Source organism: Phoca vitulina, unplaced genomic scaffold, assembly GCF_004348235.1.
Source record: "Phoca vitulina isolate PV1807 unplaced genomic scaffold, GSC_HSeal_1.0 scaffold52, whole genome shotgun sequence".
Lineage (NCBI taxonomy): Eukaryota > Metazoa > Chordata > Mammalia > Carnivora > Phocidae > Phoca > Phoca vitulina.
The window spans coordinates 6288242-6315669 of record NW_022589755.1 but is presented as its reverse complement, the minus strand read 5'-3'; the positions used below and the strand labels follow the sequence as shown (position 1 = coordinate 6315669).

At 59.0% G+C, this 27428-nt stretch overlaps 3 protein-coding genes across 5 annotated transcripts in view; 1 reads left to right on the top strand and 2 right to left on the bottom strand.

Moving 5' to 3' along the window:
- The window catches only part of PNKP (polynucleotide kinase 3'-phosphatase), a 6759-nt gene extending 750 nt beyond the window's left edge, over positions 1-6009 (bottom strand). Inside the window, exons 1-16 of one of the 2 annotated variants that reach the window (XM_032388248.1) lie at positions 5845-6008; positions 5418-5581; positions 4725-4771; positions 4081-4380; positions 3124-3203; positions 2983-3040; positions 2784-2891; positions 2452-2523; positions 1396-1444; positions 1228-1298; positions 1056-1148; positions 882-978; positions 733-794; positions 415-524; positions 241-328; positions 85-146 (exon numbers count right to left, since the gene is read on the bottom strand). In XM_032388248.1, the coding sequence (XP_032244139.1) occupies positions 85-146; positions 241-328; positions 415-524; positions 733-794; positions 882-978; positions 1056-1148; positions 1228-1298; positions 1396-1444; positions 2452-2523; positions 2784-2891; positions 2983-3040; positions 3124-3203; positions 4081-4380; positions 4725-4771; positions 5418-5568 (1448 nt within the window). In that variant the 5' untranslated portion in view covers positions 5569-5581; positions 5845-6008. Of the gene's footprint in view, positions 1-84; positions 147-240; positions 329-414; positions 525-732; positions 795-881; positions 979-1055; positions 1149-1227; positions 1299-1395; positions 1445-2451; positions 2524-2783; positions 2892-2982; positions 3041-3123; positions 3204-4080; positions 4381-4724; positions 4772-5417; positions 5582-5844 lie in introns of both variants that reach the window. The other variant, XM_032388249.1, reaches the window with a different exon arrangement.
- Positions 6010-6965: 956 nt separating this feature from the next.
- AKT1S1 (AKT1 substrate 1) lies at positions 6966-15726 on the bottom strand. 2 transcript variants are annotated; one of them, XM_032388662.1, is made up of 5 exons: positions 14882-15726; positions 11222-11607; positions 9610-9687; positions 9357-9526; positions 6966-8027 (listed from the first exon to the last, which is right to left on the bottom strand). In XM_032388662.1, the coding sequence occupies exons 2-5, from the start codon at positions 11598-11600 to the stop codon at positions 7884-7886; spliced, it is 771 nt and encodes a 256-aa protein (XP_032244553.1). In that variant the 5' UTR covers positions 11601-11607; positions 14882-15726; the 3' UTR covers positions 6966-7883. The 2 variants fall into 2 exon arrangements, with proteins under 2 accessions (XP_032244553.1, XP_032244552.1); XM_032388661.1 differs by having other exon boundaries at positions 14975-15726.
- A 173-nt stretch (positions 15727-15899) lies between these two features.
- On the top strand, positions 15900-27216 carry TBC1D17 (TBC1 domain family member 17). Its single transcript, XM_032388431.1, has 17 exons — positions 15900-16136; positions 16418-16516; positions 16746-16820; positions 19949-20072; positions 20817-21024; positions 21713-21824; positions 21933-22091; positions 22453-22581; positions 22672-22775; positions 23390-23484; positions 23942-24058; positions 24161-24261; positions 24343-24442; positions 25392-25489; positions 25648-25764; positions 26295-26381; positions 26481-27216. The coding sequence occupies exons 1-17, from the start codon at positions 16116-16118 to the stop codon at positions 26688-26690; spliced, it is 1956 nt and encodes a 651-aa protein (XP_032244322.1). The 5' UTR covers positions 15900-16115; the 3' UTR covers positions 26691-27216.
- The last annotated feature ends 212 nt before the right edge of the window (positions 27217-27428 follow it).

Below are 27428 nucleotides of genomic sequence, written 5' to 3'. Positions count from 1 at the left end.
GGGGGGGGGGGGGGGGGGGGGGGATGTGAAACCCGGCCCGGGGCTGCCCAGTGCCCCCCCCCGGCCCCCCGCAGCGCTGCTCACCTGTACCCGTACATGACCACGTCGGACACGGGGGCGTGAGGGGAGCCCGTCATCTCCCGGAACTGCGGGGGGCGGGGGGACGCGGGGGTCAGGGGGGCGGGCCGGGAACTGGGGGGCCGGAGGGGAGCGCGGCGGCGGGGCTGCGGGCCAGCTCACCCGGTTGTTGTGCCGCGCCTGCTCCAGGGTGGCCGTGAAGAGGAAGCAGCGGCAGGGGACCCCCGCGTCCCGGGCACACTTAATGTACCTGTGGGGGCAAGGAAGGGGCCAGGCTGGTAAGGGGCCCCGAGCCCCCGCCCCCCCTCCCGGGGCCACCCCCTGGGACCCCGGTACCTGGCCCGGCTCGGAGGGTCTGGGTTGGTGTTGTCGATCACGACCCGTTTCCTTTGCTTGAGAGCGGTCTCGCACATGGTCACACAGCGCTGCCACGAGCCCAGCGTGTCCTGGGGGACACGGGGGAAGACCCCTGAGCGGGGGGTGGGGGGGAGACAGGGATACAGCAGGACGGGGTGTGGGGAGACCCTGCAGGAGGGAGGACGGCAGAGACGCAAGGGAAGCAGAGAGCTGGGAGGAGCCCGCAATCTGGGGGGCGGGCAAAGGGGGGGAGGGGACAGGCAGGAAGGACCACCGGTGCCTCCGCCCCAGGCTCACCCTGTTCACGTGGACGTAGCCTGCCGACACGAGGTGCTTCTGGAGGAAGGTGGACTTGCCAGCTACGGAGCGGGGGGCAGGATCAGGGGCAGCCCCAGGACCCAGAGCCGGGAGGGGGCTTCTGCAGGCCCGGGGTCAGGGTGTCTCACCCCCAGGAAATCCCACGGCGACCACCACTTCAGGGTCGGAGCTCAAGAGGGAGCTGGACTCAGGGAGGTAGAGCGGCCCCGAGGTGGAGACGGTTCTCTGGGAGGGGCGGGCACAACGAGTGTGACCCGCTCCTCATCCCCCCGCGCCCCCCACTCCCGCCCCGAGGGCCTCACCGGGTCAAAGGTGGGGAGCACGAAGCTGGCGACGGGCCACTTCAGAAAGAACTCCTCTGGTGTGGCGAAGGGCAGGCCGAGGTTGAGCGCAAACTGGGTGGGGGTCGGAGGGACACAGGTGTCAGACAAGGTGGGGACATGGCTCCCGGTGAGGAGGGGACAGGGCCCTCACCAGACGGTCTGCACAAGAGAAGTCTTTCTTCTTCCGCCCAGGGGCCCAGTTGGCTGGGCGTCCAGCTGCATCTGGACAGAAGACACACCCCCTTGTCCAACAGTGACCTTGGGGACAAGCTGCTGGCCCTGGGGGACCCACATACTCTCCCCACCCCTGGGTCCTTACCTCCCACGAAGACACTGTCCCCGATGGAGATGGGCACACCCTCGTTGGCCTGGGGAGGGACAGGTGACAAGACCGCAGGCAGTAAGGAGCCCACTCCCGCATCTGTTCCCCCAGAACACTAACGGGTGCCCCGGGCTGCTCGGCTCCATCCGTGCCCTGCGTTAGGCCTGACCTCTGGCCTTCTGTGCCCCAGCCCATCAGGACGTCCTGTTGGCTCTGCCGTCGGGCCCCTTCTCACCCCCCTTCAGTGCCACCACCTGGATCCTGGACTGTTCCATCCTGGCTGCCGGGCTCCTGGCTTCTGTTCCCCATGCGGCCACCAGAGGGCGCCAGTTCCTACTTCCGGAGATTCCTCTCCCCCCAACGCGCCTGAGCACCCTCTTTGCTCCCCCGCTGGGTAAAAGGGAAGGCCTTACCTGGCCCACCTGGTCTGACACCTGGCAGCTCTCTGACCTCACGCCCCACCCTCATCCCATCATCCACTCCGGTCCAGCCACCGAGGCCTCTTCATGGTCCCGGGACACACTAGTCACAGCCCTGCCTCAGGACCTTTACATTTGCTGCTACTCCCACCTAAACCACTCTTCCCAGCTACCCACATGGTTCCCTCCCTCACCAGCTTCATATCTCCCAGGGCACCTGGGAAAGGCCTTACCTGACCACTGTAGGTAAACCCTGCCTTCCCTTGCTTCATCCCTCCCACTATTTTACACCCCAGTCTGTGCGTCTATCGCCTGCGCCCTCACAGGTATGTGAGCGCCCCAGCAGGTCTGTCTTGTACACTAACCTTCAGTTCAAGAAGCTGTCGAGCTTCAGAACAAATGCACACACAAAAGAACGCATGAACGACTGATGTGTCACTCAACCACTCTGACCTCCAGGGTTGAAAAGCGCCGCCCTCGCGTACCAACAGAATGGGACAGGTGGAAACAGGAGGCAAAGACCAGGGGAGGAGATGGGAGGGAGAGAAAGGAGGAGGCCAAATACCAGAGATCTGCAGGGGGGAAGCTGGGCCGAGTGAGGGAAGAGGGGAGCCACGGGGAGACCGCCACTCACCTGCTCCTGCAGATGGTCCCACATGCCGATCACCGGCTTCCGGTACAAGCCGGCGTGTGTGGCCACCAGCACCTGTGGGCGGGAGTTACACCATCCTGGGCTCCTTCCCGGAATCCTTCAAGGGCTCATGGGTCCCAGGGATGCTACCCCACCCCTCACCAACCCAAAGAGAGCTCCCGGGGTCCCCGCCCCTCCCCCTCCCCCTGACTCTTCTGCCTTCTCCCTGGGTCTCTGTTCCCTCCTCCCTGTCCCTCACTCTATCTCCCTCCTTGCCTCTGTCTGGGTCCCCATCCCCCCACCTCCACAGCCCTCAGACGCCCTTGTAGCCACACCTGAAAGGGGAGCCCCAGCTTCTCCACCACAGCCTCCACCTTGGCCTTGAACTCCTCTGCCGGCAGCTTCCCACGCCCAATGGCCATCTGGTTGGTGAAGATCACCAGCTGGGGAGCACATGGATGTCACCTGGTGCCTTCCTCCCCAGGGCCCCAGTCTGCCCTGCGGCCTGGTGACCACGCACAAAAGCACACACACCTTGTAGCCCTCAGCATCCAGCTCCCGGAGCTTACGCGGAATCTCGAGGTACAAGATCCTAGGGCAGGTGGGAAAGTGGCAAGGTGACCTGGGGCCCCATGGGGGGCCCCCCACTCACCCCCTTCTTCTGCCTCTTCTCACCTCCAGTCACTGGGGCCAGTGGGAAAGACCTTCCCAGAGCGTGTGGTGATGAGGGTCCCATCCAGATCAAAGCCGGCCACCTGACGTCAGCAAGAAAAGAGGAACAGCAACCCCATTACGCCTCGAATCCCTGGACTCACAGGCTGCATCACATCACCCCTGCAAGGTAGAGACGTTACCACTCGCTTGTCACCCAAGGGGAAACTGAGTCACAGAGAGCCCACACATCTTACGTAAGGGCAAGGCATGGCAAGGATGGGTCCCCGCCGGGGTGCCTCAGTCGTTAAGTGTCTGCCTTCGGCTCAGGTCATGATCCCAGGGTCCTGGGATCGAGCCCCGCATCGGGCTCCCTGCTCCGCGGGAAGCCTGCTTCTCCCTCTCCCACTCCCCCTGCTTGTGTTCCCTCTCTCACTATGTCTCTGTCAAATAAATGAATAAAGTCTTAAAAAAAAAAAAAAAAAAGATGGGTCCCCGCCACCTGAGTGCAAAGCCTAAAAGCTTCACTGTACCGTTTCCTATTCCTCCTAAGCCCCTGGGTCTGGCAGTTTTAAAATGGGGTTCATATCCTACTCACCACCTCCCCTGGCCTTCACCTCAGAAGGCTAACTGTGAAAATAAACACAGGAGTGAAGTTGTTTGGGTGCTAACCACACGTCGGGAGTGTGCCACATGCTTTTCACGGGTTCATCATTTTACTGGTGAGACCAGTGGGGCCTGGAGCAGGTGGAGTGATGGCATGTGAGCTCGGGTCTCCGGAGCCCTGCTCCAGGGGTGGTGGTCACTGCTGGGGTTCCGGTGGGTCAGGCAGGCGCGGACATACATCGATTCCCCCAAGGCTTACAACAACCCCTGAATTTGTCATCAGGTCCACTTCTCAAAAAAGTGGAGGCTAAGAGAGGTTGAGGAACCTGCGCGGGGGGTCCCCAGTCTGTGTGGCTCCCTCGGCTTGGCCCTCACCTTGCTGCGGGGCTTCACCCCAGGTGCAGTAAACACTAGCAGCTTCTCGAACTTCTCCCAGCCGGGGGAGGACTTCCGCATCCGCTTTTTCTGCGGCTCAACATCCTCTGCCACGTCTGGAGCCACCGGAGGGGTGCCGGGCGGAGTGTCTTGCTGGGATTCAGGCGTGCAGACCTCTTCCCAGCGCAGCGTTAGTGGGTGGAGGCCGTTGACCAAATACAGTGTGTCCCCCACCCTCAGAGAACCTTCTGACCCAGGAGTCAGCTCCTGGGTCCCAGCAGTTGAGGGGTTAATTCCCAGCTGCAAAGGGAGAGGGAGGAGTTGGGATTGGCTGCGTCCCCCACCCATAACCTCCTCTAATTAAAGACCACCTGGAAGGACTTCCCTTCCCCACCTGCCAATCAGACCTGTAAGCCCCGCCTCTTCACTGTGTACCACCAATCAGGGATGTGGAAAAGTTACAGGCGTCCAGTCTCATCCAGTTTTAAATGTGGATGGATACCCGTTGAAGCGGCAGTCCCGCGGCTCTTCTCTACTGGCCACACCCTCTTCCCTCCAAACCCGGTTTTTCCAATGGGCCTGGTCCCTGCTGGGCTGCCATTCCTCCCCAACGCCACCCCCAGGCCTTGCTGAGGAACTGGTACCTGTTTCACTGCCACGGTCTTGGTCCCCGGGTCTGCGACCAGCTCCACTGAGGGTTGAGAGGGTGGAGTCAGAATGTGCATCATTGTGCGACTGCCTTCCCCCCCACTGGGGAGCATGGCCAGCTTCAGGCCACATGATGGGGACAATACAACCCATTCGGGAGGAGAAAGCAGTTTATTCCTAAACGGGACCCGCTGTCTCCTTTACAGGCAGTAGTCAGATAAGAGGCCTCGGGGTCGCCTGGGACGCAGGCCCACCCCTAGGGGCAGGGCGGGCATTTTTCCGTATAGAACTGGCTTCTCCTTAATGACGCGTGTGGCTAGAGGCAGGTCCTCGGCTTCGCCCGTTACCACCCAGCCCTGCTCAGCAACAGGTATTCTTCACCATAGGATCGGCTCCCGCCTTGGCAAGGGTCGTGACCTGACTCAAACCTTCACGGTGGCCTGACAACTCGTCTCGGGATTGGCTCCCTCCCCTCCCCACTAAGGGGTCTGGCTAGTTCCAGATGGGACACAGCATTTCTCTTCCTATGCTCCCCAGCGGGCACCTACCAACTTCAGGACTAGCTACACCACGCAATCCCGCCCGGTGGCCAAGCAGCTCCCTTACTGGACTGGCTGTCCACCTTGCCCCAACACCGTGTTCCCGCTCCAGCAGCGGGCCACACCCCCTACTGCTCCGGCCCCGCCCACCTTGGTTTCTGGAGCACTTCCGGTCCGTAACCTGGGTCAAGGGTCCCCGGCCCAGGACAAGGACTTGCCCGTCCGAGGGCAGGAAGATGGGGGGCGCGCCCCCAGGGGGACTCTCCAGCCACAGGCGGCCCTGGGCCTCCACCTCGGCCATCCCGGGCACCAGCCTAAGGGGAGGTAGGTAAACAGGCTTGAGGGGCAGGTCGTCCTCAAATTGCTACAGGAAGTCCCGCCTCCTCCCCCCCCCGCGACCAGGAATTTCCCTTCTTCCGCTGAAGGCTCCGGAAATCCCACCCTCTCGCCGGCCGCCGGCTCGCGCCGTTTCCCAGGCGACGACGCCTCACTCAGTCCCGCGGCGAGCCCGGACCCCAACGTTCCAGGGCAAAGGCCAAGAACCTCACGCGCACCCCCGGCTCGGCCCCACGCTCACCGTGCCCGACCGGGGCTCACTTGCCACTTGCGACCAGGGAATTCCTGCCCGAGGCTCTCTGCCCGCAACTCCGCCGGCTGCTTTCTCTGTTCCTCGGCGGACGGAAATGACTCGCCCTATGGAAGGGGGCAGGGCCTTGGCTCCTCCCACGACAGAAGCCCCGCCCCCTCCCAGACCGGGGCTCCTTCGGTCCCTCGGCTGCTCTGACCTTCATCTCTCCTGCAGCAATGGGAGGCTCCGACCAGTAGGGGGGGAGGGTGGGTCCTCTGTTCACAGATTTTATTCCCTTAGTTACAGAGGGAGAAACTTCTTTTCCATTTGATGATCGTCAGTCCAAGAAGTCTCCACCCCCGACAGCAGCCCTGTCCCTCAATACTGCAGTTTTCTCTTTAAAGAGGGTATAATCGTTTCCACTTCATGGGGTTCCTAGGATGATTAAAGGAGTTAGTAGGTGTAAATAACTTTATAAAAGTATTTGGCTGTGGAGGGGGCGCCTGGGTGGCTCAGTCGTTAAGCCGTCTGCCTTTGGCTCTGGGATCCAGCCCCGCATCGAGTTCCCTGCTCCCTGGGAAGCCTGCTTCTCCCACTGCCCCCTGCTTGTGTTCCCTCTCTCGCTGTGTCTCTCTCTGTCAAATAAGTAAATAAAATCTTAAAAAAATAAAAGTATTTCGCTGGTAGCTCTCCCTGTAAGTCTTGTCTATTGCTAGCATTCCTCCGATGGTGGTCTGATGGGAGAGGAAGATTCCAGGTTTACTTGACCCAACCCAGACTTCGCACCAGGTGCCATTTGTTCTCCAACCTTCAGCTCTTATATTACGCAGAAAACTCCCGGCCTCAGCTGGACGTTCCTGGCTTTGCCGGGGACTATGTGGACTCAGAGCACTGATTCCTTAAAGACCATTCACATTCCAACTCATCCCCCAGAAGACTGGGGATCAACGGTCACACAGGACTGGAATACCCCCCTTCGTACCCCATGAATCTCTTTTCTTATCTGTAAAATGGGGACAATAATTCCAACTCCCATCTTTGCACTGAAAAATCAATGAGATGCTGCTCATTCAGCTTCAGAAAGTGTTGAATGAACACACTTTATACTCATTTGTCAGAGGTAAAACTCTTTAATCTCAGACCACCCCTCCCAACTCCCGATCCCCACCCACGACTCTCTCCCCCACACAAGGGCCGGAGAGCGAGGGCCCCTGCCTCCCACCTTGGGTGGACGAGGGCCCTTTAAGGCACCTGTGGGGGTGAGGGGAGAGGGGCGGGAGCTGGTGCCGTCCTGGCTGCAAGGACGGACTACGATTGGCAGGCTGTTGTGGGATGGAACCAATGAGAGGGTGTCAAGACGCAGGGACAGGATTGGGCCGTCCCTGGGAGGGGGCGAGGGGCACGTAGTCAGGACTTGGTCAAAAACGACCCCAGTCCCTGTAGTGTAAAGAACGTAAATTTAAGGCCGCAGGCCAATCCTGGGCACAGAGGAAGGTTTGGCCACGCCCTCAGGAGGCTGGAGCCAATCAGGCGGGAAAACCCAGGAAGGATGGGATGGCGACTCCCGGGCTATTGGTCAAGCCCTTTGGGCTCAAGCCAATCAAATGAAGGAGTTGCCCATTCTCTAGGCCGAACAGGCTTGCCGCTACCCCATCCTGTGGCCTGGCTGTTCTCTTTCAACCAATGCCGCGCGAGCAAAGCCCTTGTCGCTAGGCTAAAAAACGACAGTTGACCCCCGTGAGGGCTTTAAACTAGCTACGCCCCGATCTGGGAGCGAGCCAATCCCTTAATCGAAAGAACCTGTCGCCGGGCAAAGAAAGCGGCGACAGACCCAATCGGGAAACGAGATAGGTCCCGCTCCTCAGCGCGTGAGGGGGTCGTGGGCTGGAAGGACGGCGGGAATTGGCAGGGAAGGGGCAATCCTGGGACCCCGGGGACCTGAGAGGCCGGTCCCGGGTCTGACTCGGATTGGCCCGCCCCGGGGGGCGGGGCAGGGGTGTAGTGTGGGGCGGGGCGGACGCTGGGCCGGGAAGCGCTCTCCCTGGGCCTCAGTATTTCCGCTTCAGCTTCTGGAAGTCGCTGGTGTTGAGCCGTGGCCGCGGCAGGTCCCCGAAGACCTGGGTGTCCTCGGCCTCTCGCAGCACCAGCGCGCGCATGCTCGCCGCGATGCGGTCCAGGTCCGGCGAAGAGGGCTGCGGGACCGGGGCGGGGTCAGCGCCCGCTGCGGCCCCGCCTCCTCCCCCTCCCCACCCCCGCCCCAGCACTTTTTGCCTACAGCCAGGAAGGCCCCTTACCCTGACTTGCTCCGTGTAGGATCCTTCTACCCAACTTAAACACCACCTCCTCCATGAAGCCTTCCTGCCCCTCTCCTCCTCCCCTTCTTGGCCTGACTCGATGTGCAAGAACAGCTATCCTTCCAGTTCCTTCTTACACAGCGGAAGTGCTGCTTCTCTGCTGACCATCAAGGCTGTGTGCACCCACAGGGTGTCATGTCTAAGGATTTGGCCTGGGCTTGGCACTGAGTCATGTAACAATCAGGCCTCTGCCACCGACTAGCTGTCAACAAGCAGTTCATCTCCAGAGGCTTCGGTCTCCCCTTTCAAACGCGGGGCTGATGACGGAGTCTGAGACAATCAGCACAGTGATTTCTCAAGAACTGGGAACTACCATGTTGCCGGCACTGTAGGGAAAGGATCCCTTTTCACATTGGCCTCCAGTCCCAGCAACTAGTGCGATCTCCCTTATGGCCTGACACCTTGAGCTGGGTCTGGCTTCCCGCAGAATGGGAGAGGCTCCGCCCTTTCAGAGACCAGCCCAGCACCCCCACCACTTGGGCCTCAAACGTTAACTGGGTTTCCCCCAGGGGCAACGCGGACAGAAGCAGCGGATGGATGCTGCCAACATGTGGCCACTGAGAGGCACCATAGGGAGGGGGACCGCGGGACCCCAGGGCCTCCTCCCTTGCAGTCTGTAATTCCTTTCCAAAAGGAGGCTGGGTTCCAATCCCTGCTCTGCCCCTTCCAAGCTGAGGTCTCAGGGAAGTCACAGATAGTCCCTGTGCCTCAGGGAGGTTCAGTGCTGGGCGATGAAGAGCCACCCAGGGCAGCCCAGGAAGGCCACTTGTAGGATTGTGTGGGAGAAACGGAGGAGGTGGGGGAGGGGCAAATTCCAGGAGGAGCCAGGCACATGCAGGGTGGGGACAGAAGGTGATCTAACCCCTCTGAGCCTCAGTTTCCCCTTCTGGAGGGGATACCAAAACACCTGTGCCTTGCCTGGAGCAGGTATTCTATAAATGAAGCTGTTCCTAAAAAGCCAGAAGAGACTTTCTCTGTAAGGCACTGGGGTACATTATAAGGCTGCAGGAGTTAAACCTTTAGGGCTCTGGCCCAAAAACCTGCCTCATGAGTTGGAGGGCAAGATCAATCCTAGGAAATGTGGCTTCCATGCCTGAGGGCTTCCTGGAGGAAGTGGCTCTGAGTCCCTCCCTCCACCCTCCTCTCCTTCTCCCCTTTGCTCCTCACCGGCCCATTCTCCTCATCCGATGACCGTGCTTCTGTCCTCTTCTCCTTGAAGGCCCAGACGGGCACGGACACGGGCAGGGACTTGGCATACTGCTGTGTGGGCAGGGCTGAGGCTGGGGGCACTGAGTAGGCTGGGGGGCCAGCAGGGGTCTCCTCGCTCAGGCTGCCATCTGGGAGAGAGCGTGGACTTCAGCCTCCGTCCTTGCCTTTATCCCAGTATCCCCCAGGGGTGGGGAGAGCCTAGGACACTTACCGTCTGTGCTCTCAGGGTCCGACTCACAGAAGGGGGGCAGGTCCTGGAGTGTGGCATCCTCGTCCATCACAAAGAGCCCTGTGGATGGTGTTAGTGGCCCGGGCCAGTTGGGTCCCTGCTGCTCTTCATGTGCTCTGGATTCCAGCCACCCCCACCGCCTCCCCACTCCTTGCATCGGCCAGGCCCTTGCAAGCCACAGGGCTTCTGGAATTATTCCCTCTGCCTCAAACACCCTTCCCCTAGTTATCTGCCTGGTTATCGGCACAAACAAATCCAGTTTTTGTCTGTTACACCCCCAGGTGAAAGCAACTGGCTGGATGAACATGAAATCTGCAAGATCTGTTTGGGATGAAAGACTCAAAATACAGACTGAGCGAATATGAGGCGATTATGATCCCTGTTTGATAAATGGGGACCACGAGGCACAGAGAAGTTAAATCACTTGCCCAAAGTTTCCCAGTTAATAACCATGTCACTAGGATTTGAACCTGGGCCACCTGGCTCCAGAGTCTGTGCCCTGAACCCTATGCGGGTTTTCTCCAGTGAAGAAGCAAGCGTTAGTAGTAACAACAAATGAGTAAGTCCTACTTATTGAGCCTGCCCTGCAAACTCCTAATCACTCTTCAAAGCCCTAATGTTATAGTCCAGTCTCTTTGAAGCATCCAACCTATGGATTCCCCTCCAAGACAGCCAGTTGCTTTCCCCCCTGGCTTCCTTAAGCTGTTGCCTGCATCCCTGATTCTTCTGTAACATCTATCTTTGTTCTCACAAACATGAGGTGCCCCAGATTTGGAAACAACTCCTGTTCTGCTCAAGCTCCCAGCTCAGGTCTCAACCCCATGGTCTCCACAGGGCACTGCCTCCCGTCAGGACTACCAATTTCTTGGCCAGATTGGGAGTCTCGCAAGGAAAGGGCCTGAGGGGGGCACCTGGGTAGCTCAGTAGGTTAAGTGTCTGCCTTTGACTCAGGTTGTTATCCTGGGGTGTTGGGATTGAGCCCCACTGAGCAGGGAGCCCGCTTCTCCCTCTCCTGCTCCCTCTGCCTGTCACTCCCCCTGCTTGTGCTCTCTTTCTCTAGCTATCTCTCTCTGTGTGTCAAATAAATAAATAAAACCTTAAAAAAGAAAAGAAAAGGGCCTGAGGGGCATCTGGGTGGCTCAATTGGTTAAGCATCTGTCTTCGACTCAGGTCATGATCCCAGGGTCCTGGGATCGAGTCCCTCATCGGGCTCCCTTTACAGCAGGCAGCCTGCTTCTCCCTCTCCTGCTCCCCCTACTTGTGCTCTCTCTCTCTCTCTCTAATAAATAAATAAATAAATTCTTAAAAAAAAAAAAAAAAAGGGCCTGAGCTGCTTCGTGTCTGTGTCTGGCACCTCCCAGCACAGAGCTGGGCCCAGGTTAACATGTAAGGATAGAGGCTCAGAGAGGGGCCGTGACCGGTTCAAAGTCACACAGGGGGGCACAGGCAAGCCAGCCTGCCCCCAGGTTCTTTGAGATTGCGGCTGCCCCAAAACACCAGGGCTCAGAGACGGGCAAGTCCCACCCCTCCAGGAAAACCGACCTTGGAGACAAATTGCCAAGCCAAGAGCCTCCCCAGCCCCTGCCTCTCTCACCTCCATTATCGCTGACACCCAGCCGCTCCCCAGAGGTCTCAGTCTCTGTTGGCTCGTCCTCATCTTCCTCGTCCTCCTCCCTGGGCAGGGTAGGCCGAGGTGGGCTCCGCGCAGGGCTGGGGGGCTGTGGTGCTGGTGGGGGCACGGGGGGCCGGGCGGCGGCAGCAGCCCTGTGGGCCAGGGCGATGTCGTGGAGGCAGCGGCGGGCAGCCTCGGCCAGGGCCCCACGGCCGTGGGCTGCATAGGCACAGGGGCCCGGGCGGGGTGGTGGGGGCGGTGCGGCGGTCAGCAGCACCAGCTCCGTGCCTGTCCGGGCCCGGAAGCGCTCAGCGGCCCCCACCACCGCCTCCCACAGCTCCTCGGGGCGCCCCGACGCCATCCACGCCCTGCAGGGCAGAGCAGGACAGAGAGCTGAGGCCCCGCTGACTGACTGCACGGGCTAAACCTGGCCCCCAGGCGTCCACCTGCCCCTAGACGCCACTCCCAGCCCTCCCGGCCACCTTGTCCCAGCTGAGCTCAGCCCCTTCCCCCAAATTCCTCCCCGTCCGGACCTCTTGGCCCTGTCCCCAACCCTCCGGCCCCATCCTTCCTGCTCCACCCTGTCCCAACAGCCCCAGTCCCTCCTCTTGGCCCTGCCTTGTCCAATATGGGAACCACCAGCCGCATGTGACTAAGGAGCACGTGAGATGTGGCGGGTCCAAGGTGAGAGGTGCCGTGAGTATGAAATCTGCACTGGTGTTTGAAGACTTAGTACAAAGAAGCTGGATGTCAGAGGTCTAGCAGTCTGTTGACTACGCGTCGAAAAAATGACATTTCAGGTATAAGGGCTAAATAAAATATATGGCGGAAATGAATTTCATCTGTTTTCCTTTTACTTTTTTAATGTGGCTTCTAGGAGATTTGAAATGATTTGCATGGCCAGCATTCTTTTTCTGCTGGACCATCATTCCTGCCTCTTCCTGAACCTCTTAGCCTCCAGTTTGGGCAGTGCGCTGCCCCTTGGGGATCCTTCTACACTGCACCCGACCCTGCCCCTCCCTAGTATCCCCAGGACAAGGTGATGGCCCCTCAGCCTCACAGTCTTCCAAACTTCTGAGGCCTGAGGCCTTCAGTCAAGATCACGTGTCATCTAGTTACTTGTCAATCTTTCTCTCACCCTAGTGTGGAAGGAGCTTTTCCTCACCCCAGATCGGGTCAGTCCCCCCTCTTCGGACTCCAACAATGTCTGAGAATCCCCCCATTCTAGCACAGGGCTCTCTGGAGAGGACTGTCTGGATCCATCTCTGTCTCCCCAGCCACTGCGGAGCCGCCTGAGGGTGAGCCTGTAGGATTCATCTCTGAGCCACCAGCCTTGCCCCGCAGGGTGGCAGGCAGAAAATGGGTACAAGCTGTTCTCTGCGCCTGACTTCATCCATGAAGCTTTGTACTTCCTACAAGACTGTTCTGCCAGTTCCTCTGGAAGTCTTCCTTGAGCCTCCAGGATGGATCAGATGCCTTCCCTAGACCCACAATGCCCTGGGCTACCTCCATTATAGCTCACTGTCCCTTGAGCTTATGACAATTGTACCTCTGTCTGCCTCCTCCATCAAACTGTGAGCTCCCCAAGGTCAGGGATCTGTGCCCCAGGTTTTGCCTTGGGTCTGCTGGATGCATCTCCTTATGAGATGAAAAGAGCAAAGTGCTGCGGCGCCTGGCTGGCTCAATTGGAAGAGCATGCAACTCTTGATCTCAGGGTTGTGAGTTCGAGCCCCACACTGGGTGTAGAGATTACTTAAATAAATAAACAAACAAACTTAAAAAAGAGAGAGAGAAAAGAGCAAGGGGCTTGGGGGCTGGCTTCCTGCCATCTCAAACCTGCTGTGTGACCTTGGACCACTCACTGGCCCTCTCTGTGCCTCATTTTCTTCTTCCTGTAAACCAGAGTGGTTGAGCCAGGGCTGCTGGGAAGCCGAGGAACCTCCTCAGGGAGGTAGGGGGCACCCCGTCACTGGAGGAATTCAAGCAAGGTTCTAGTCCAGCCAGGGTCATGTGTAGCTTGATTTCAAATCGCTGGCCCTTTTCAACTCATAATCACGAGCCAGTGTTTGCTGAGCACCGACTCCGTGTAGGGAGCCCACACCTGTCATTTCACCTCCTACCTGAGCCACTAAGGTGGGAGCTGTTACCTCAGAAACGAGACAAGCAAGGCTCATGGAGTACAAAGCCCATGCTGGAAGCCACATGCAGCAAGAGCACAACCATTCCTGACAGATCCCATAGCAAATTCACACTGCACTTCCCACAGGCCAGGCAAGGGATGCAAGCGGGTCATCACCATTTTCATCCCAACCTCTCCCCAACCCTATGAAGGAGGGACTGTTATTACCCCACTTCACAGTTGCAAACTGAGGGCCAGGGAGATTCAGTATTTTGATTAGGGTCATAGGGCTGGAGAGGAGAGCCTGTTCTTAATCCCAAATGCCATCTTGCCTTCCTTATCGGGAAAGGTTTATGTCCAGATGGGGAAAGTGAGACTCAGAGAGCCTCAGGTAGTGGTCAGAAGGCCCAGAAGTTAAATGGGTCAGAGCAGGGCTGACTCTGCTGTCTGCCTGACTCCAAAATCCAACAGAACTGAGAGGTGCTCAGGGTCTCCCCTAGCTGATGGAGGAAACCAAGGCTCAGGGCAGGGAAATGACTGGCCCAAGGTCACACAGCCTGGCAGTGGTAGGCCTGGGGCTCTCACATCCCTGGGACATCAGGATTAAACTCTCTGGCCTAGATCTTAGAGTAGTTACAGGATTCAAAAGAGTGAAATGGGGTTGAGTGGGTGTGAGGGTCCCTCCACTGTAAGAAGGAGGCCTGGGCAAATAGGAGGAGGGCAACTCACACCTCTCTGCTAAGGCCTGGGGGCTCTCTGGAGTTAGTTCTCCAAAAGTAGAGTGGCCAAGACCAGGGGAGACTCCACCCTTTCAGCTGCTGGAGGAAGTCCTGTACCCTCTAAGGAGCTCAGAAATGAATGGAGGGTTCCCCAGCCCCCCAAATTGAGGCTCTTAGGATTAGGGAGAGGTGAGACTTGTCCCCCATAGGAGGGGGAGGGGAGAGCTAAGGTAATTGGCCTCTTAGGATGAGATGAGCAGGTGAACTGAAGAAAATCACTCTAGGAAGAGGTGAGGAAAGAGGCAAAGTCCGCCAAGGAATGAAGGATGCTAGTGAAGCCCCCTTCCAACCACCTGTCAAACTAGCAGTGCCCCTCCCCCCGCCCCAAAGTGGGAGAAACTCGAGGATGCCCCTCCACCCCACACCCCGCATAGCCAGGGTAAAGATGAACGTCTGGGCATTTCCTCAACCTCTCAGAGACCTCCTTCCCACCTCGCCCAGGGGTCCAGGGAAGACCCACTTCTCTAGGAAGAAAACAGGAAATCCCGCCCAGGTGGGGGTCAGGACCGGAAGTCCCGCCTTTGGACGGGTGAGGGGTGCCCCGAGTCCCCCCGAGCAACCCCCAGACCCCGTGGACATGGTCCGCGACCAAGGCAAGGATCCTAGTGGGTCTGGAGACCGGAGGATAAGGCTGTCTAGGTTTTGCCTTGGGTCAGACACGACGGTTCCCGCGGGCGACCCCTTTCCAGCGCTCAGAGTAGGGTCGCTGGAAGATCTCTGTCCTCTGATCTACGCAGGCCATACCCCTCCCGCGAGCGGCTCGCCCTCCCAGGGCCCCTCTCCTCCGGACGGCCAAATCCTCCCCACACCGCGGTTCACAACGCCGCCTCCACTCACGTGCCCGTAGCCAGCATGGCCGGCCCGGCGCCGTCGCCGCCCTCAAAAGACATGGCGGCGCCTTGCGTCACTTCCACGTGGTTGGCCCTCCTCCGTTCTGCACACTCCGCCTCCCTTATCGGGGCCGCCCGAGACCAAAATGGCCACGGGAACATCACCGGATCACAGTGGGGCAATGATGACGGCACGGTGCCCGTAAGAAAGATGGTGAAAGAAAGGCTTCAGCTGGCTCGGAAACAAGCCAGAACCATTTCGATTTGTTCCCAAGAAATACGGCCATCGGAATGTGCACTCTCAGGACCACAGTAAACTAAGGCCAGGGACCTGACGCCCCTCACCCATCGTCGACCTTTTCCACAGAAGTGGAGGAAAGCGGTGCCCATTAACGACATGGCAACCAGCTGGCATCACTTGCCCAAAATGTATATGGACTCTCCCTCCAGCCTATCTCCCTTCAGCGCCAAAGGTGGGAAAGATTCAATATGGCAACTTTTTTGCTTCGGTTTGCCAGGCTTCAATATGGCGGCCCGGACCGCCGCCTCTCGACGGTGACTCAGGAATTCGACTGGGTCCGCTTCGTTCCCGGGGATACTGACGGCTTCATCCCGTTAATCCAAGTCTCTCCGCACCTCTTGTGACGTACACCTCCTCTCACCTTCCTTCCCTTTACCCGTTTCTTTTCCAGGACCTCGCTGTCGCGCCCCTCAGAGAGATGGGACTGCCCCGCATTAACATGGCCGCAGCTGACAGGCTTTGGCAGTGCCCTCGAGCAAAATGGCATCTCCTTGGCTTCGATGCCAGTATACAATATGGAGAAAGAAGTAGGCGTTTCGGCGAGAGCTCGGGCGAGGGGGTGGAGCCCTTGGACCCTCCCCCTTGTTTACTTCGTGGTGAGGGGAGCAGCACTGCGCTTGCGCACTGTCGCTGGCCTGCTCCACCTTCGCCATATGCGACATGTGACTTACACCCTTGTGGTTCAAGTTCAACCACCCCATCTGAAAGATGGTTACATCCACTCCCGTTCTAGAACAGGCAAGGGCGCTACCACTGTCCAGGCTTGAGGGGAGTCACCTATCCGGATGTGACAGCACGATGACCCGGAAAGGGAGAGGACCGGGGGAGTGGGACCTCGGCCGCGGCTATGGAAGGAGCCGGTTACAGGGTAAGCGCTGAAAACGCGTTCTTTCCTTTCTGTGGATGCGAAGCGACGCCCTCCGGTAGTCTGCTTCGCCCCAACGCCCCGCCGGGGCTCTGGGAGCCCGGCTGAGCCTTAGCGAACACACCGTTCCTTTATAAATGCGCTGTCACCCTCCTCTCCACTGCCCTAGGGAAGACCCTCACCTTTTAGCCCCGCCCCCTGGGCGGCTGGGACGCTCCTCTGGGCCCCGCCCCCTGGGTGTCTCCCTGCGCTTGGGTCCCGCCCCTCACCGTTCCTGTCCCCAGGTGGTGTTTGAGAAGGGTGGCGTGTACCTGCACACCAGTGCTAAGAAGCACCAAGACCCGGACTCACTCATCGCTGGCGTCATCCGCGTTGTGGAGAAGGTGGGCCGGGAAGGAGCAGGGCTCGGGCAGGCCCAGAGCGGGATGGAGGCGGCATCTGTAGGCTCTGGTCTGGAGGTCACGATGGGACGGTCGGAAGGCAGAGGGTGCGGACTGGAGCGAGAGAGGGGGCTTTGTGAGCCTGAGGGTCCAGACGGGGAAGAAGTTTGGAAATACGGCTTGGGGAAACTGGAGGGGAGGGGTCTCTCTAATCCCTCTCTTCTTTCCTCAGGACAGTGATGTCGTCCTGCAATGGGTTCCTGTAGAGGACGCTGGAGATTCCACCCAAATTCTCTTCTCCAAGAAGGTAGGCTTTCCTCCCTTCTCCTTTCTCCCCTTGTTTTTTTCCAGGTTTGGGCAGTGGAAGACATTTGAAGTACGTGGGTGCAATCTCAGACTTACTCTTGGGGCATGTGTGATCCTGGTTGGGATCTAGGCTCTCTTTGCTCCTTGGTTTCCTTCTCTCTGTGAAATGGGGCTGAAGATGCCCATTCAAAAGAAAGAAGACACCGTGAGCTTCATAACCATGGGGACAGCGGCCCCCTCATCCCCTTTTCTCTTTGGGAGAGCCCTGCGAGGGTGCAAGAGGACAACACAGACCATGGATTCAGGTTCCACGGGCTCAGTCCGCACGAACTTGAAGGGGTATGGCATTCCCCTGGGGGCAGAAAGTACACTTTCTGGTACTCCTTTCTACTTCGGGTACCAGGCCCTGTGCTGGGACCTGGAGATGAGTCTGACCCTGCCTCAGTCTTCACCCCCATTCGATTTTGGGAAACTGAGGCACAATGATTGGAAGCCCCTTTTGCAAGGTCAGAAAGCTAGAAGGTGTTGGAACTTAAGTTTGAACCCAGACTCTCTGGCTCCAGGGGCCTGCCCCTTTCTGGAGGGAGCAGACATTTGCACTGAACTCGAAGGATGAGAAGGGGGCAAGGAAGTACTCAGGAATGGCAGGAGGAAGATCGTTTCAGGATACAGGAGGAAATGGGATGTCTCTGGAGAGGGGTTTGCTGGGAAGGTGGTTGGGCCTGCAATGCCTGACTGAGAAGCTTGGACTGTGTTCTAGGGGCCCCCAGGGGAACCATGGGAGAAGGATGTGGGTGTGGAAAGCTCCCTTGGGAAACCATGCGGGAGATGGGCAGAAGGTCCGAATGGAGGGAGGTTGTAGGCTGGGAGGTGAGAGAGAAGATTAGAATGATGGGCCAGGGGGAGAGAAGGAAGCCTCACTTGGGGCAGTGGGGCTTTGAATAACCTGGTGGGGGTAACAAATGGAGATTCCAGAATTCTGTTGAGGAACCTGGCTTCCCAGGGTTGAGGAAGAAGCAGCCAGCATTCTGCATTTTTCGTCAGCCTCACAGGCCAGCCGAGTACCTTTCTTGAAAATGTGGCTGTCCTCCTCGGCACTCTATTTTTGACTAACAGAAACCCCCTGAAACAGGCTTCAGCGGAAAAGGCACATACGCACGCAGGTTACACTTAGCTCCAAGGAACACAAAATTTGGCTGACAACAGGTTAAGCAGACAAATTTATTTCTCCCCTTTCACAAGACACTCAAAAGAGGTATGGGGCTGCTGGCCTTGGTTGGCAACATCAGGGCCTAGATCCCTGAGACCCTCCTGTGTGTGCCCTGGTCGCCTTTAGATGACTCTTCAGCTGCAACCCCTGCATCTTCCTTTTAAGGCAGGAAGACGGGGGCAAGCAGGGTGGCAGTCATACATCTGTTCTGCTCATCGGGAAAAGCAAGACATTTCCCAGAAACTCTGCGTCAGCTAAGAGTTATTTTTGGCCACGTGAAATAGAAACAGAAGTGATAGAAACTCCTACTTTTCCCATCAAAAAGTCCAGAAGTCAGCCCACAGGTCCACGTGTCATCACCAACTGGCATCCTTCCATCTTTGCTCTGCCGTCCTCGGCATGTGGCAGCCATCCTCATGGCTGCCTTGTGGTCCAAAAAGGCTGCTGGAGCTCCAGCTTTTTTGGACTGGTTTTGCTCACTGTATATGTGTGTTGCAGGTTGGCCAAGGAGCTCTGTTCATCGTGATTGCTCAGGGAAGCATGCTGCTAGAGCAGCTACTGTTCCCTGTGGCAGAGAGCAAGAGCCTGGCGATTAAACAGTCCATCCTGGAAGGGCTGTGTCCCAGCCCCTTGGCCAGAACTAGTTGCATGACTCCAGCCAGCCAGTAGAGCTCAGTGATCTGCGATCCTGCCGCGTGCGCAAGAGGCAGAGGGTTGCAAACGTGGGCGGAAGGCAATAGTGGTTCTCCTTATGTAAACATTGGTGGCACATCACATTCACCTCACAAGACACAGAGGACAGGGATGGCTTTGCCAGGGCTGGTTCAGCAGCCTCGTGGACAGGTGTCTCTGTGACTCCCTTCGTGGCCCTAGTTGGCTGCCAAAGCTGCAGACACCACGTTCTCCCTCAGTAGCACCCAAAGACTGGCCTGAATAGGGTGGTGTTCACCCGTGGAGGTGCCTTTTTTATCAGGAATTTCCCTTCTTTTAAACTCCCCACAGATGGCATGTCGGCTCCCACGGGCCAGAGTTGGGGCCCGAGGCCACTCGGAACCACAGGGAAGGCTGAGAAAGCAAATAGTGGGAGGTTTTAGCTTCTGTTGTGGGAGGGGCTCTGTCTGCCTGGAAGGAGCAGCAGAAACGGCTTTCGGGTAGACCCACCATCTGGGTCCTTCCAACAAGGGCCCCTCGTGCAGGGTTTCGTTGCGGGAGTCACGGAACATTCCGGTTACTTTCAGCAGGAAGGGATTAAAGGCAGACAAGTAGAGGCTTGGCGAGTTTGTACAAGGGCCAGCGGAACAAGACTGACCCTGCAGAACTGACCTGCCAGGGGAGCTGCCACCACCTCCAAAATGAGGACAGTGGGGAGAGATCATCGTGGGACCTGTGGACACCCCAGAACACTACACCCGAGCTGCCACCCAAGGGCAGGAAGCCACTCGGCCCTCACCAAGCTAGTGACTGGGCGCTGGGAGACTGAGCCAGCCACCACCTCTACCCTAGTCACCTCTCTGTGTGTGGGAAAACAGGGGTCTCCAACGTCAGCCACGCAGCCCCGAGCGGCAGGAAGTTGCCCCTGCCTCTTTCCTGCTTTCTGCTGTCTTCCATCATGTGTCCTGACCTATAGCTGCAAAGGGGTCTGGGAAATGTAGTTTTCGCCTTCCAGCCTCTGCCTGACAGGAAGGCACACGCTAGCCTGTGAAAGGGACTCCCAGCCTCTGCAGCACTCATGTGCTTTGTCCCCTCCCTGTCCTTCCCCATGGCCTGTGGCCAGCACTATCGGCTGTGACTGCACTGCCGTCTGCCTCAGTTTCCCTCTTTGTTCATTGGGGCTGCCTTCCAGGACAGCCTCACAGCTCGGATCTGGAAACCCTGAATCTGCAGCCCCTCACTCTCTTCTTTTCCTCTCTTCTCCCAAGGATGTCAGTGGGAGTGACTCCTGCACCTCTGAGGAGGAACCAACCTTTGACCCCGGCTATGAACCCGACTGGGCTGTCATCAGCACCGTGCGGCCACAGTCCCGCCATTCAGAGCCCACTAGAGGTAGGCTGAGCCGGTGCCCCTGAGACGTGTCCTGCCCTCAGTGGTCATGGCTCCACAGGCTTTGCTGGCCACGGTCACGATGGCCGTCCATCGCTGGCCTCCAGTCTGAGGAGAGTGGATCGGGGTGCAACACCGTCCCCAGCCCAGGTCCAGCCTGGCAGGGTCTCCAGGGTTCGCCGCCTTGCTCGTCTCACCGGGCTCCTGGATTGGTTGTGGGCATCTCCACGTGGTTCCTGCCTGTGAAGGTGTCCAGGCTGTGGGGGTGACCGTGCAGGGTGAGAGGGTGATGTGGACTGTCCTGGAGTCCTACAGGGTGCTGGGGGCACTAGAGGAGGCATCCGGCCCCTCTGGGGTGTGGAGAAGCCTTCCAGGAGGAGGTGATGCCAGCCCCTGGCTCTGGGGGACACCTGGGAGTTTTCTCTCTCACAGAGAGACCAGCTGTGCAAGGCCAGAGGCACAGGGCCCTGAGTGTGTTTAGGACACTCGAGTGTGGGGTCTGGAGTGAAGAAAGGGCTGGAGATGAGATGCACAGGGGGCAGGAGATAGACCTGAGGGGCCTGCCACCAGGTTGAGGGACATGGTCTTCACGCTGAGGGCCACAGGGAGCCAAGGGAGATTTTAGAGCAAGTCAGTTGTGTTTCCAAGGAGACGTGAGGAGACCCAGGGCTCCCAGACGGCTCTCAGCGGACATCTGTGCTGCCCATGACTCCCCACACCTGCTCCCGACACTGTGCTGTTCCCTAGGTGCAGAGCCCAGTTCCCCCCGGGGCTCCTGGGCCTTCTCAGTGAGTCTCGGGGAGCTCAAGTCCATCCGCCGGTCCAAGCCGGGCCTCAGCTGGGCCTACCTGGTCCTGGTGACCCAGGCCGGAGGCTCCCTGCCCGCCCTCCACTTCCACCGAGGGGGGACCCGCGCCCTTCTCCGTGTCCTCAGTCGCTACCTGCTGTTGGCCAGGTGAGCCTTTTCCCAGGACTGGGCCTTTGTGGCAGGTCCTGGCCCCTCAGGGCTGTGAAACAGACTGATTTAAAGGCAGAAGAAGGGGGGCGCCTGGGTGGCTCAGTCGGTTAAGCGTCTGCCTTCAGCTCAGGTCATGATCCCAGGGTCCTGGGATCGAGCCCCACGTCGGGCTCCCTGCTCAGCGGGAAGCCTGCTTCTCCCTCTCCCTCTGCCGCTCCCTTTGCTTGTTCTGTCAAATGAATAAATAAAATCTTTTAAATAAATAAATAAATAAATAAATGCAGACTAAGGGAATCAGCTGGCACGTGTAACTGCAAAGCCAAGGAGTGGTTTGATTTCAGGCAGGACCTGGGTCCCGAAACGTTAGGAAGAACTGCTCTTTTTCCCTTTGAGTTGGTGTCGTTCTCTGGGGGTCCCTGCAGACATGACCCCCCCGTGACCAAAGCAGCTCCTTCCCCAACAGCATCCCAGAGCCGCCTCTCTCTGGCCTGTCCCTGAATCAGTCACCCTCTGAGGCGCAAGGCCCTCGGCCCTCAGTGGCCAACCCTGGGTTCTGTGTCCATCCCTGGGGTCCAGCTGTGGTCAGGCCCTAGGTGAGGGATTCCCCAGGGGCAGTTGGACACTGAGGGGGAGAGGACACGTGGGGCTCTCTGCCTGGGTGTCACCACATGGCCCCCCTCCCCAGCTCCCCGCAGGACTCCCGCCTCTACCTCGTCTTCCCCCATGACTCCTCAGCCCTCTCCAGCTCCTTCCACCACCTCCAGCTCTTTGACCAGGACAGCTCCAACGTGGTGTCTGTGAGTGTCCCAGTGCCCAGCCTGGCCCCTGTGGGCAGGGAGGGTGGACCGTAGTGGGCGAGGCAGGATGGGGTGGGGCCGTAACCTCCCCCTTGGCCCTGTCCACAGCGCTTTCTCCAGGACCCCTACTCCACCACCTTCAGCAGCTTCTCCCGTGTGACCAACTTCTTCCGGGGAGCCCTGCAGCCACACCCAGAGGGGGCCTCCCCCGACCTTCCTCCACCCCCTGATGATGAGCCAGAGCCTGGGTTTGAGGTCATTTCCTGTGTGAGTATCAGGTGGACCCTGGTATCTTCTGGCTGTCACCTGGGCAGGTGACTGTAATTCCCTGGGCCTCCTTTTCCCCTGTAACAGGGTGACACAGCACCCTAATCATCAGATCACATGAGGAGTGACTTCAAGGAGAGTGCTTGGAGCCTGTGTACCTATTGCCTGTTATTATGGGGGTGGGGGGTGCTTCCTGACACAGAGGTGACTTTGGCGCTGAGCCGGGGAAGGGGATGCTTCCCGCCCTGCACGTTAACTGTCCGTGGAGCTGACAAGCGCTCTGAGCTAACTTGAAGGTGGCCTAGGACAGGGCCGGGGAGGATGTGGGAGGCCCTGAGCTCACCTGCCTTGTGTCACGCAGGTGGAGCTGGGGCCGCGGCCCGCTGTGGAGCGGGCACCTCCAGTCACAGAGGAGGAGTGGGCCCACCATGTGGGCCCCGAGGGCCGCCTGCAGCAGGTCCCCATGCTGAAGGCCCGCATCTTCTCGGGGGTGAGGTGCCGGCGTGTGCTGTGCGGTGGGGGGGACTGGGGTGGGGGGCCTCAGGGGCCCCTCTGAGCCTCTGGCCGCTCTCTCCCCCAGGGTCTGAGCCCTGGCCTGAGGCGCGAAGCTTGGAAGTTCCTCCTGGGGTACCTCAGCTGGGAGGGCTCAGCCGAGGAGCACAAGGCCCACGTGCGCAAGAAAACGTGAGTGAGCGAAGCTCCGGCCGCCCGGCTCCGGCCTCCCACGTCCAACTTGTCCCCCGTCCCAGCACGGTACCTGGCACATCACAGGTGCACAGAAGGGCTCGCTCCCCAGGCGTCTGTCGCGAGCCCGTCACGTGCTGGGCAGCCGCGGTCGCACACGGAGACGGCAGTGAGCAGGCAGCCTCGTCTCCCGTGGGCGTCAGTTTTCATCCCAGCAACATAATGTCGCAGCCGTCGTCACTGCGGTGGGCCTCCTTACCCCGGGGGGCCCGCTTCTCCTCATTCCTGGTACACATTGTGCCCCGGCTGCGTGTCCTGGTCCCCGCCCCGTGCTGTCTGTCCGGCGGGGATGACAGACTTCAAACAAAAGCCCACAGGGAGGTGCCTGGCTGGCTCAGTTAGTAGAGCATGTGATTCTTGATCTTCGGGTCGTGAGTTCGAGCTCCACGTTGGGGGTAGAGATCACTTAAAAAAAACAAAACTTTAAAGAAAAGCTCACAAGGATGTTGTGGGTCTTGAAAGATGTCAGAAAAGGAGCAGCATGGGGACTGTGGCAAGGATGAGTAGGTGGCCTGCTTCGGTGGCCTCATGTCTCCCCTCCCCCTCCCCCTCAGGGATGAGTACTTCCGAATGAAGCTGCAGTGGAAATCCGTGAGCCCCGAGCAGGAGCGAAGGAACTCACTGCTGCACGGTTACCGCAGCCTCATCGGTAGGTTGCAGGGCCAGGGGGTGGGGTGGAGACATGGCAGATAGCACGGAGGGGACAGGGGAAGCCCCTGCCTCCCCAGCAGTAGGGATGACGTCATCTGCAGTGGGGAGATGGGCAGGGAGCAGGGGTGGGAGTAGCCAGGGATGGGGCAGGGGGAGAGGGGGAGCAGGGGAAGGGAGCCAGACTCCTTGGGTTCAAATCTGCCGTCTATTTGCCATCAGATCTTGGCAAGTGATTTTGCCTCCTTGGACCTCAGTTTCCCATCTGTGGATGGGTTAGTAACTGTCAGTTGCTGGGAGGCTGAGTGCCTCATGTGAGGGTGTTCGGAGTGGTGTCTGGACCGACTCACACCTGCCTGGGGTCGGCCGAAGAGAGGAGTGGGGGCTGGTGCCCGTGGCCGGCAGGGAGGGGCCCCCACAGCTTTCTCACTTTCGCATTCTGCGCCCTGTCTTCACAGAGAGAGACGTGAGCCGTACCGATCGGACCAACAAATTCTATGAGGGTCCTGAGAACCCAGGGCTGGGCCTGCTGAATGACATCCTCCTCACCTACTGCATGTACCACTTTGACCTTGGTGCGACACCAGCCCGGGGAGGGGCTGGGGGCCAGGCCTTCCCTTGGGGGGTGGCTGGGGGCCTGGGCTGGGCCCTGACCTCCTGTCCGCCCCCAACCCCAGGCTACGTCCAGGGCATGAGTGACCTTCTCTCCCCGATCCTCTACGTCATTCAGAACGAGGTGGACGCCTTCTGGTGTTTCTGTGGCTTCATGGAGCTCGTGGTGAGGCCCACGGCAGGCGTGGGAGACAAGCCCCCTCAAAGGATGGGGGTCTGGTTCCTCACGTGGCCCTGCCTCCCACAGCACGGGAACTTCGAGGAGAGTCAGGAGACAATGAAGCGGCAGCTCGGACAACTCCTGCTCCTCCTGAGGGTGCTGGACCCACCGCTCTGTGACTTCCTGGGTGAGTGTCTCCGCGGGCGGGCGAGGGGGCGTGGGGCCACAGGCCCCGCCACAGAGTCTCTGGAAGTGGCCGCTGACGGGCTCCAGGACGTTGGGTCCTGATCCAGACGAGGGAAATATCCCCGCAAAAGCCGGAACCCAAAATTTACATGTAAAAGCAGGATTGCGGTTTGGAGCGAAACCCCAGCGAGCGCAGCTGTGAGCGCACGCCTGCGCACCCTGCCCGCCCCCCAGGCTGGCTCCTTCAGGCCCCCCTCAACCCCATACTTTGCAGATGAGGGGCCTGGGGTCTGGGCGTGCCACTTCCAGGGGCGCTTGGACACGAGCTGCCCGACTGGCGATCTGGCTGTCTGAAGTATGCACGAGAACAGATTTAACCTGATCTGTGGGACGTTGCAGGCATTTGCAGTTTTTCTTCATGTTGCATATCGTCTGGATAATTTCTTTAGGCTAAATTCCAAGAAGTGGCATTGATTGTATTTGGGGCAGTAGATCTTTTTACAGCTTTTGAAATGTTTGTTCCCATCATTGCTTTCCTGGAAATTCTTACCAGCTTATGTTTCTGCTAGCCGAGTCCGTGAGTGTCCATTTTCACACCTCCTCATGCCTCCACCAGCATTGGGTATTGAGAGATTTTATTTTTTCCCCGAGTGTCCAGCATCCCTTCTATGTGACGGTGGGACACGGGATTAACTCACTTCATCTGGAATCTGGAAGGCAGGATGGGAAGGGTTCCTGTTGACACAGAGCATTCGTGGCTCAGCTCTGAAGCCTTCTCATGCTGGGCATACGTTACTTGCCTAGACTGGTAGAGATTCTCAGAGCCAAGGATAACTTCTTAGAAGCTCAGTCTGACCAGCCTGCACGCTATGAATTAGGATGGGATTGGAATGGATTTTGAGCTTGTTCTTTGCTGAGCACCCCTCCCTCCCACCACTGTCTTCCTCCAGACTCCCAGGACTCTGGCTCTCTCTGCTTCTGCTTCCGGTGGCTGCTCATCTGGTTCAAGAGGGAATTCCCCTTCCCAGATGTCCTTCGGCTATGGGAGGTGGGCCCGCCAGTTTGGGTGGGAGGGCAGAGAGGAAAGAGAAATCAGTCAGCTGTCCCAGGCTGGGAGGTTGGTGGGAAGTGGGCAGGGGATAGGGCAGAGCTGGGTGGGACTTCCGGCAGAAGCTGGGCCATGACTTCTCGCTCCGGCTCTCCCAGGTGCTGTGGACAGGGCTCCCTGGTCCCAATCTGCACCTGTTGGTGGCCTGTGCCATTCTGGATATGGAGCGTGACACCCTCATGCTTTCTGGCTTCGGCTCCAATGAGATCCTCAAGGTGAGGCCCTGGCTCCTTCCCAGTCCTCCCCCCTCCCTGCGCATCCTGTCCTCTGTAATTGGAGACACATCAGCTGGGGTGTGAACTCCGTGGAGGCTGGCACTCTGCCTGTGCCACAGTGCCTTGGGGTAGTAGGTACTCAAAATAGGATTATTGAAAGTATGGTTGGCTAAGCGGTGGGTGAGCACCATGGCCATGAGACCCGGCCTTTTTCTCCTACTGCATCCCATCCCTGGCTCCCAGCAGTGCCCCCAGAGTGTGGCCAGCACATGAGGGGGACCTGCCCCTTTCCCAGTACATTAATGGGAGGCAGGGCCATGGGGGGAACCCAGTGTCCTTTCCCTTCGTTGCATCCTGCCTGTGGCAAGCCACTGGAGAGGGCATGACATCCCCTGCCCCCCAGCCCGGGCTCCACCCAGTCTGTCTTTCCTCCATTGTATCCCCAGCACGAGGCACAGAGTGGGCGCTCGGGCGGTGGTGGTTGAGTGCTGGCAGGCAGGCAGGCAGGCCTGACCCACCCCCTCCCACAGCACATCAACGAGCTGACCATGAAGCTGAGCGTGGAGGACGTGCTGACGCGGGCTGAGGCCCTCTACCGGCAGCTGACCGCCTGCCCGGTGAGTCCCGACCTCTCCCAACAGCCTTCCCCACCCAACCCCCCCCCACCTCCGGGGGGAAAACCGCTGACTTCTCGCCTCAACCCCGCACCCCTCCAGGAGCTGCCCCACAACGTGCAGGAGGTCTTGGGTCTGGTGCCCCCCGCAGAGCCCCAAAGTCCCTCGCCCCCTACCTCTCCACTGCCTCTCTCGCCCACCCGGGCCCCGCCGGCCCCACCGCCCCCCGAGGACACAGCCCCGCAGCCGGACAGCAGCCTGGAGATCCTGCCAGAGGAGGAGGAGGAGGAAGAGGAAAGCGCAGAATCCTAACCCCCCTGGGCCGGTGGGCCCGCCCAGCACAGGCACTTTATCCGGCTCCCAGAGGCTGGGGAGGAAGGGTGTGGACAGGGCGGGCCTTCCCGCCGTGCCTCCCGTGCCCTCCCAATGAGCTGATTTCCTTAAACGGACACTTCTCGTGTCCAGTTGTCCTCGTGTAGGTGGAGGAAGGAGGCTGCCACCTTGGCATGGACCCAGATGGGGAGGGGGTGGTGGCTCGGGGGTCCCTTCTGGCCAAGCTGCAGAGCCGACATCTGACCACGTGATCCTGATCCAGCCAATGAGACGTAAGAAAAGGCCCCTTGTGGGCTCGTGGAGGTAGGGCTCTGTCCCCCGCCTGGATCTGGGGCTTTTGGAGGAGGATGGGGTGCGGGGGTATGGCCACCACCAGTAGCTGTGCGGGGACACATCCCGGACATAACCGAGATGGAAGGGCCTGCAGAGCTGTTCAGACGCTCTGGGGACTCTGCTTACCAGCTTCTTGTTACGTGAAAAAAAAAATAAACTCGTGTTTAACCCACTGTCCGTCGTGCTGTTACTGGCATCAGGACTCTTATCTGTTTCGTGACAGCCGGAGTGGACACTGTGATTACCATTTCCCAGTGGCGCAAAGCAGTGTCGGTCCTGTTCCCCCCACCCCCAGCGGAGCCCCACCACCCAGGGAAGAGGAGGACAGCTTCTGGGGGCTCCAGAATAGGCGCAGCCGCTTCTACCGCTAAGGCTAATGGCTTT

Coding starts and splice junctions, on each gene's coding strand:
- AKT1S1 (XM_032388661.1), bottom strand. CDS start 15,129: ATGTTCCCGTGGCCATTTTGGTCTCGGGCGGCCCCGATAAGGGAGGCG. Junction 11,608..14,974: donor GCCATGCTGGCTACGGGCAC/GTGAGTGGAGGC, acceptor TCTGCCCTGCAG/GGCGTGGATGGCGTCGGGGC. Junction 9,527..9,609: donor GGACCCTGAGAGCACAGACG/GTAAGTGTCCTA, acceptor GCTCTCTCCCAG/ATGGCAGCCTGAGCGAGGAG.
- TBC1D17 (XM_032388431.1), top strand. CDS start 16,116: ATGGAAGGAGCCGGTTACAGG. Junction 24,443..25,391: donor ACCGCTCTGTGACTTCCTGG/GTGAGTGTCTCC, acceptor GTCTTCCTCCAG/ACTCCCAGGACTCTGGCTCT. Junction 26,382..26,480: donor GGCAGCTGACCGCCTGCCCG/GTGAGTCCCGAC, acceptor GCACCCCTCCAG/GAGCTGCCCCACAACGTGCA.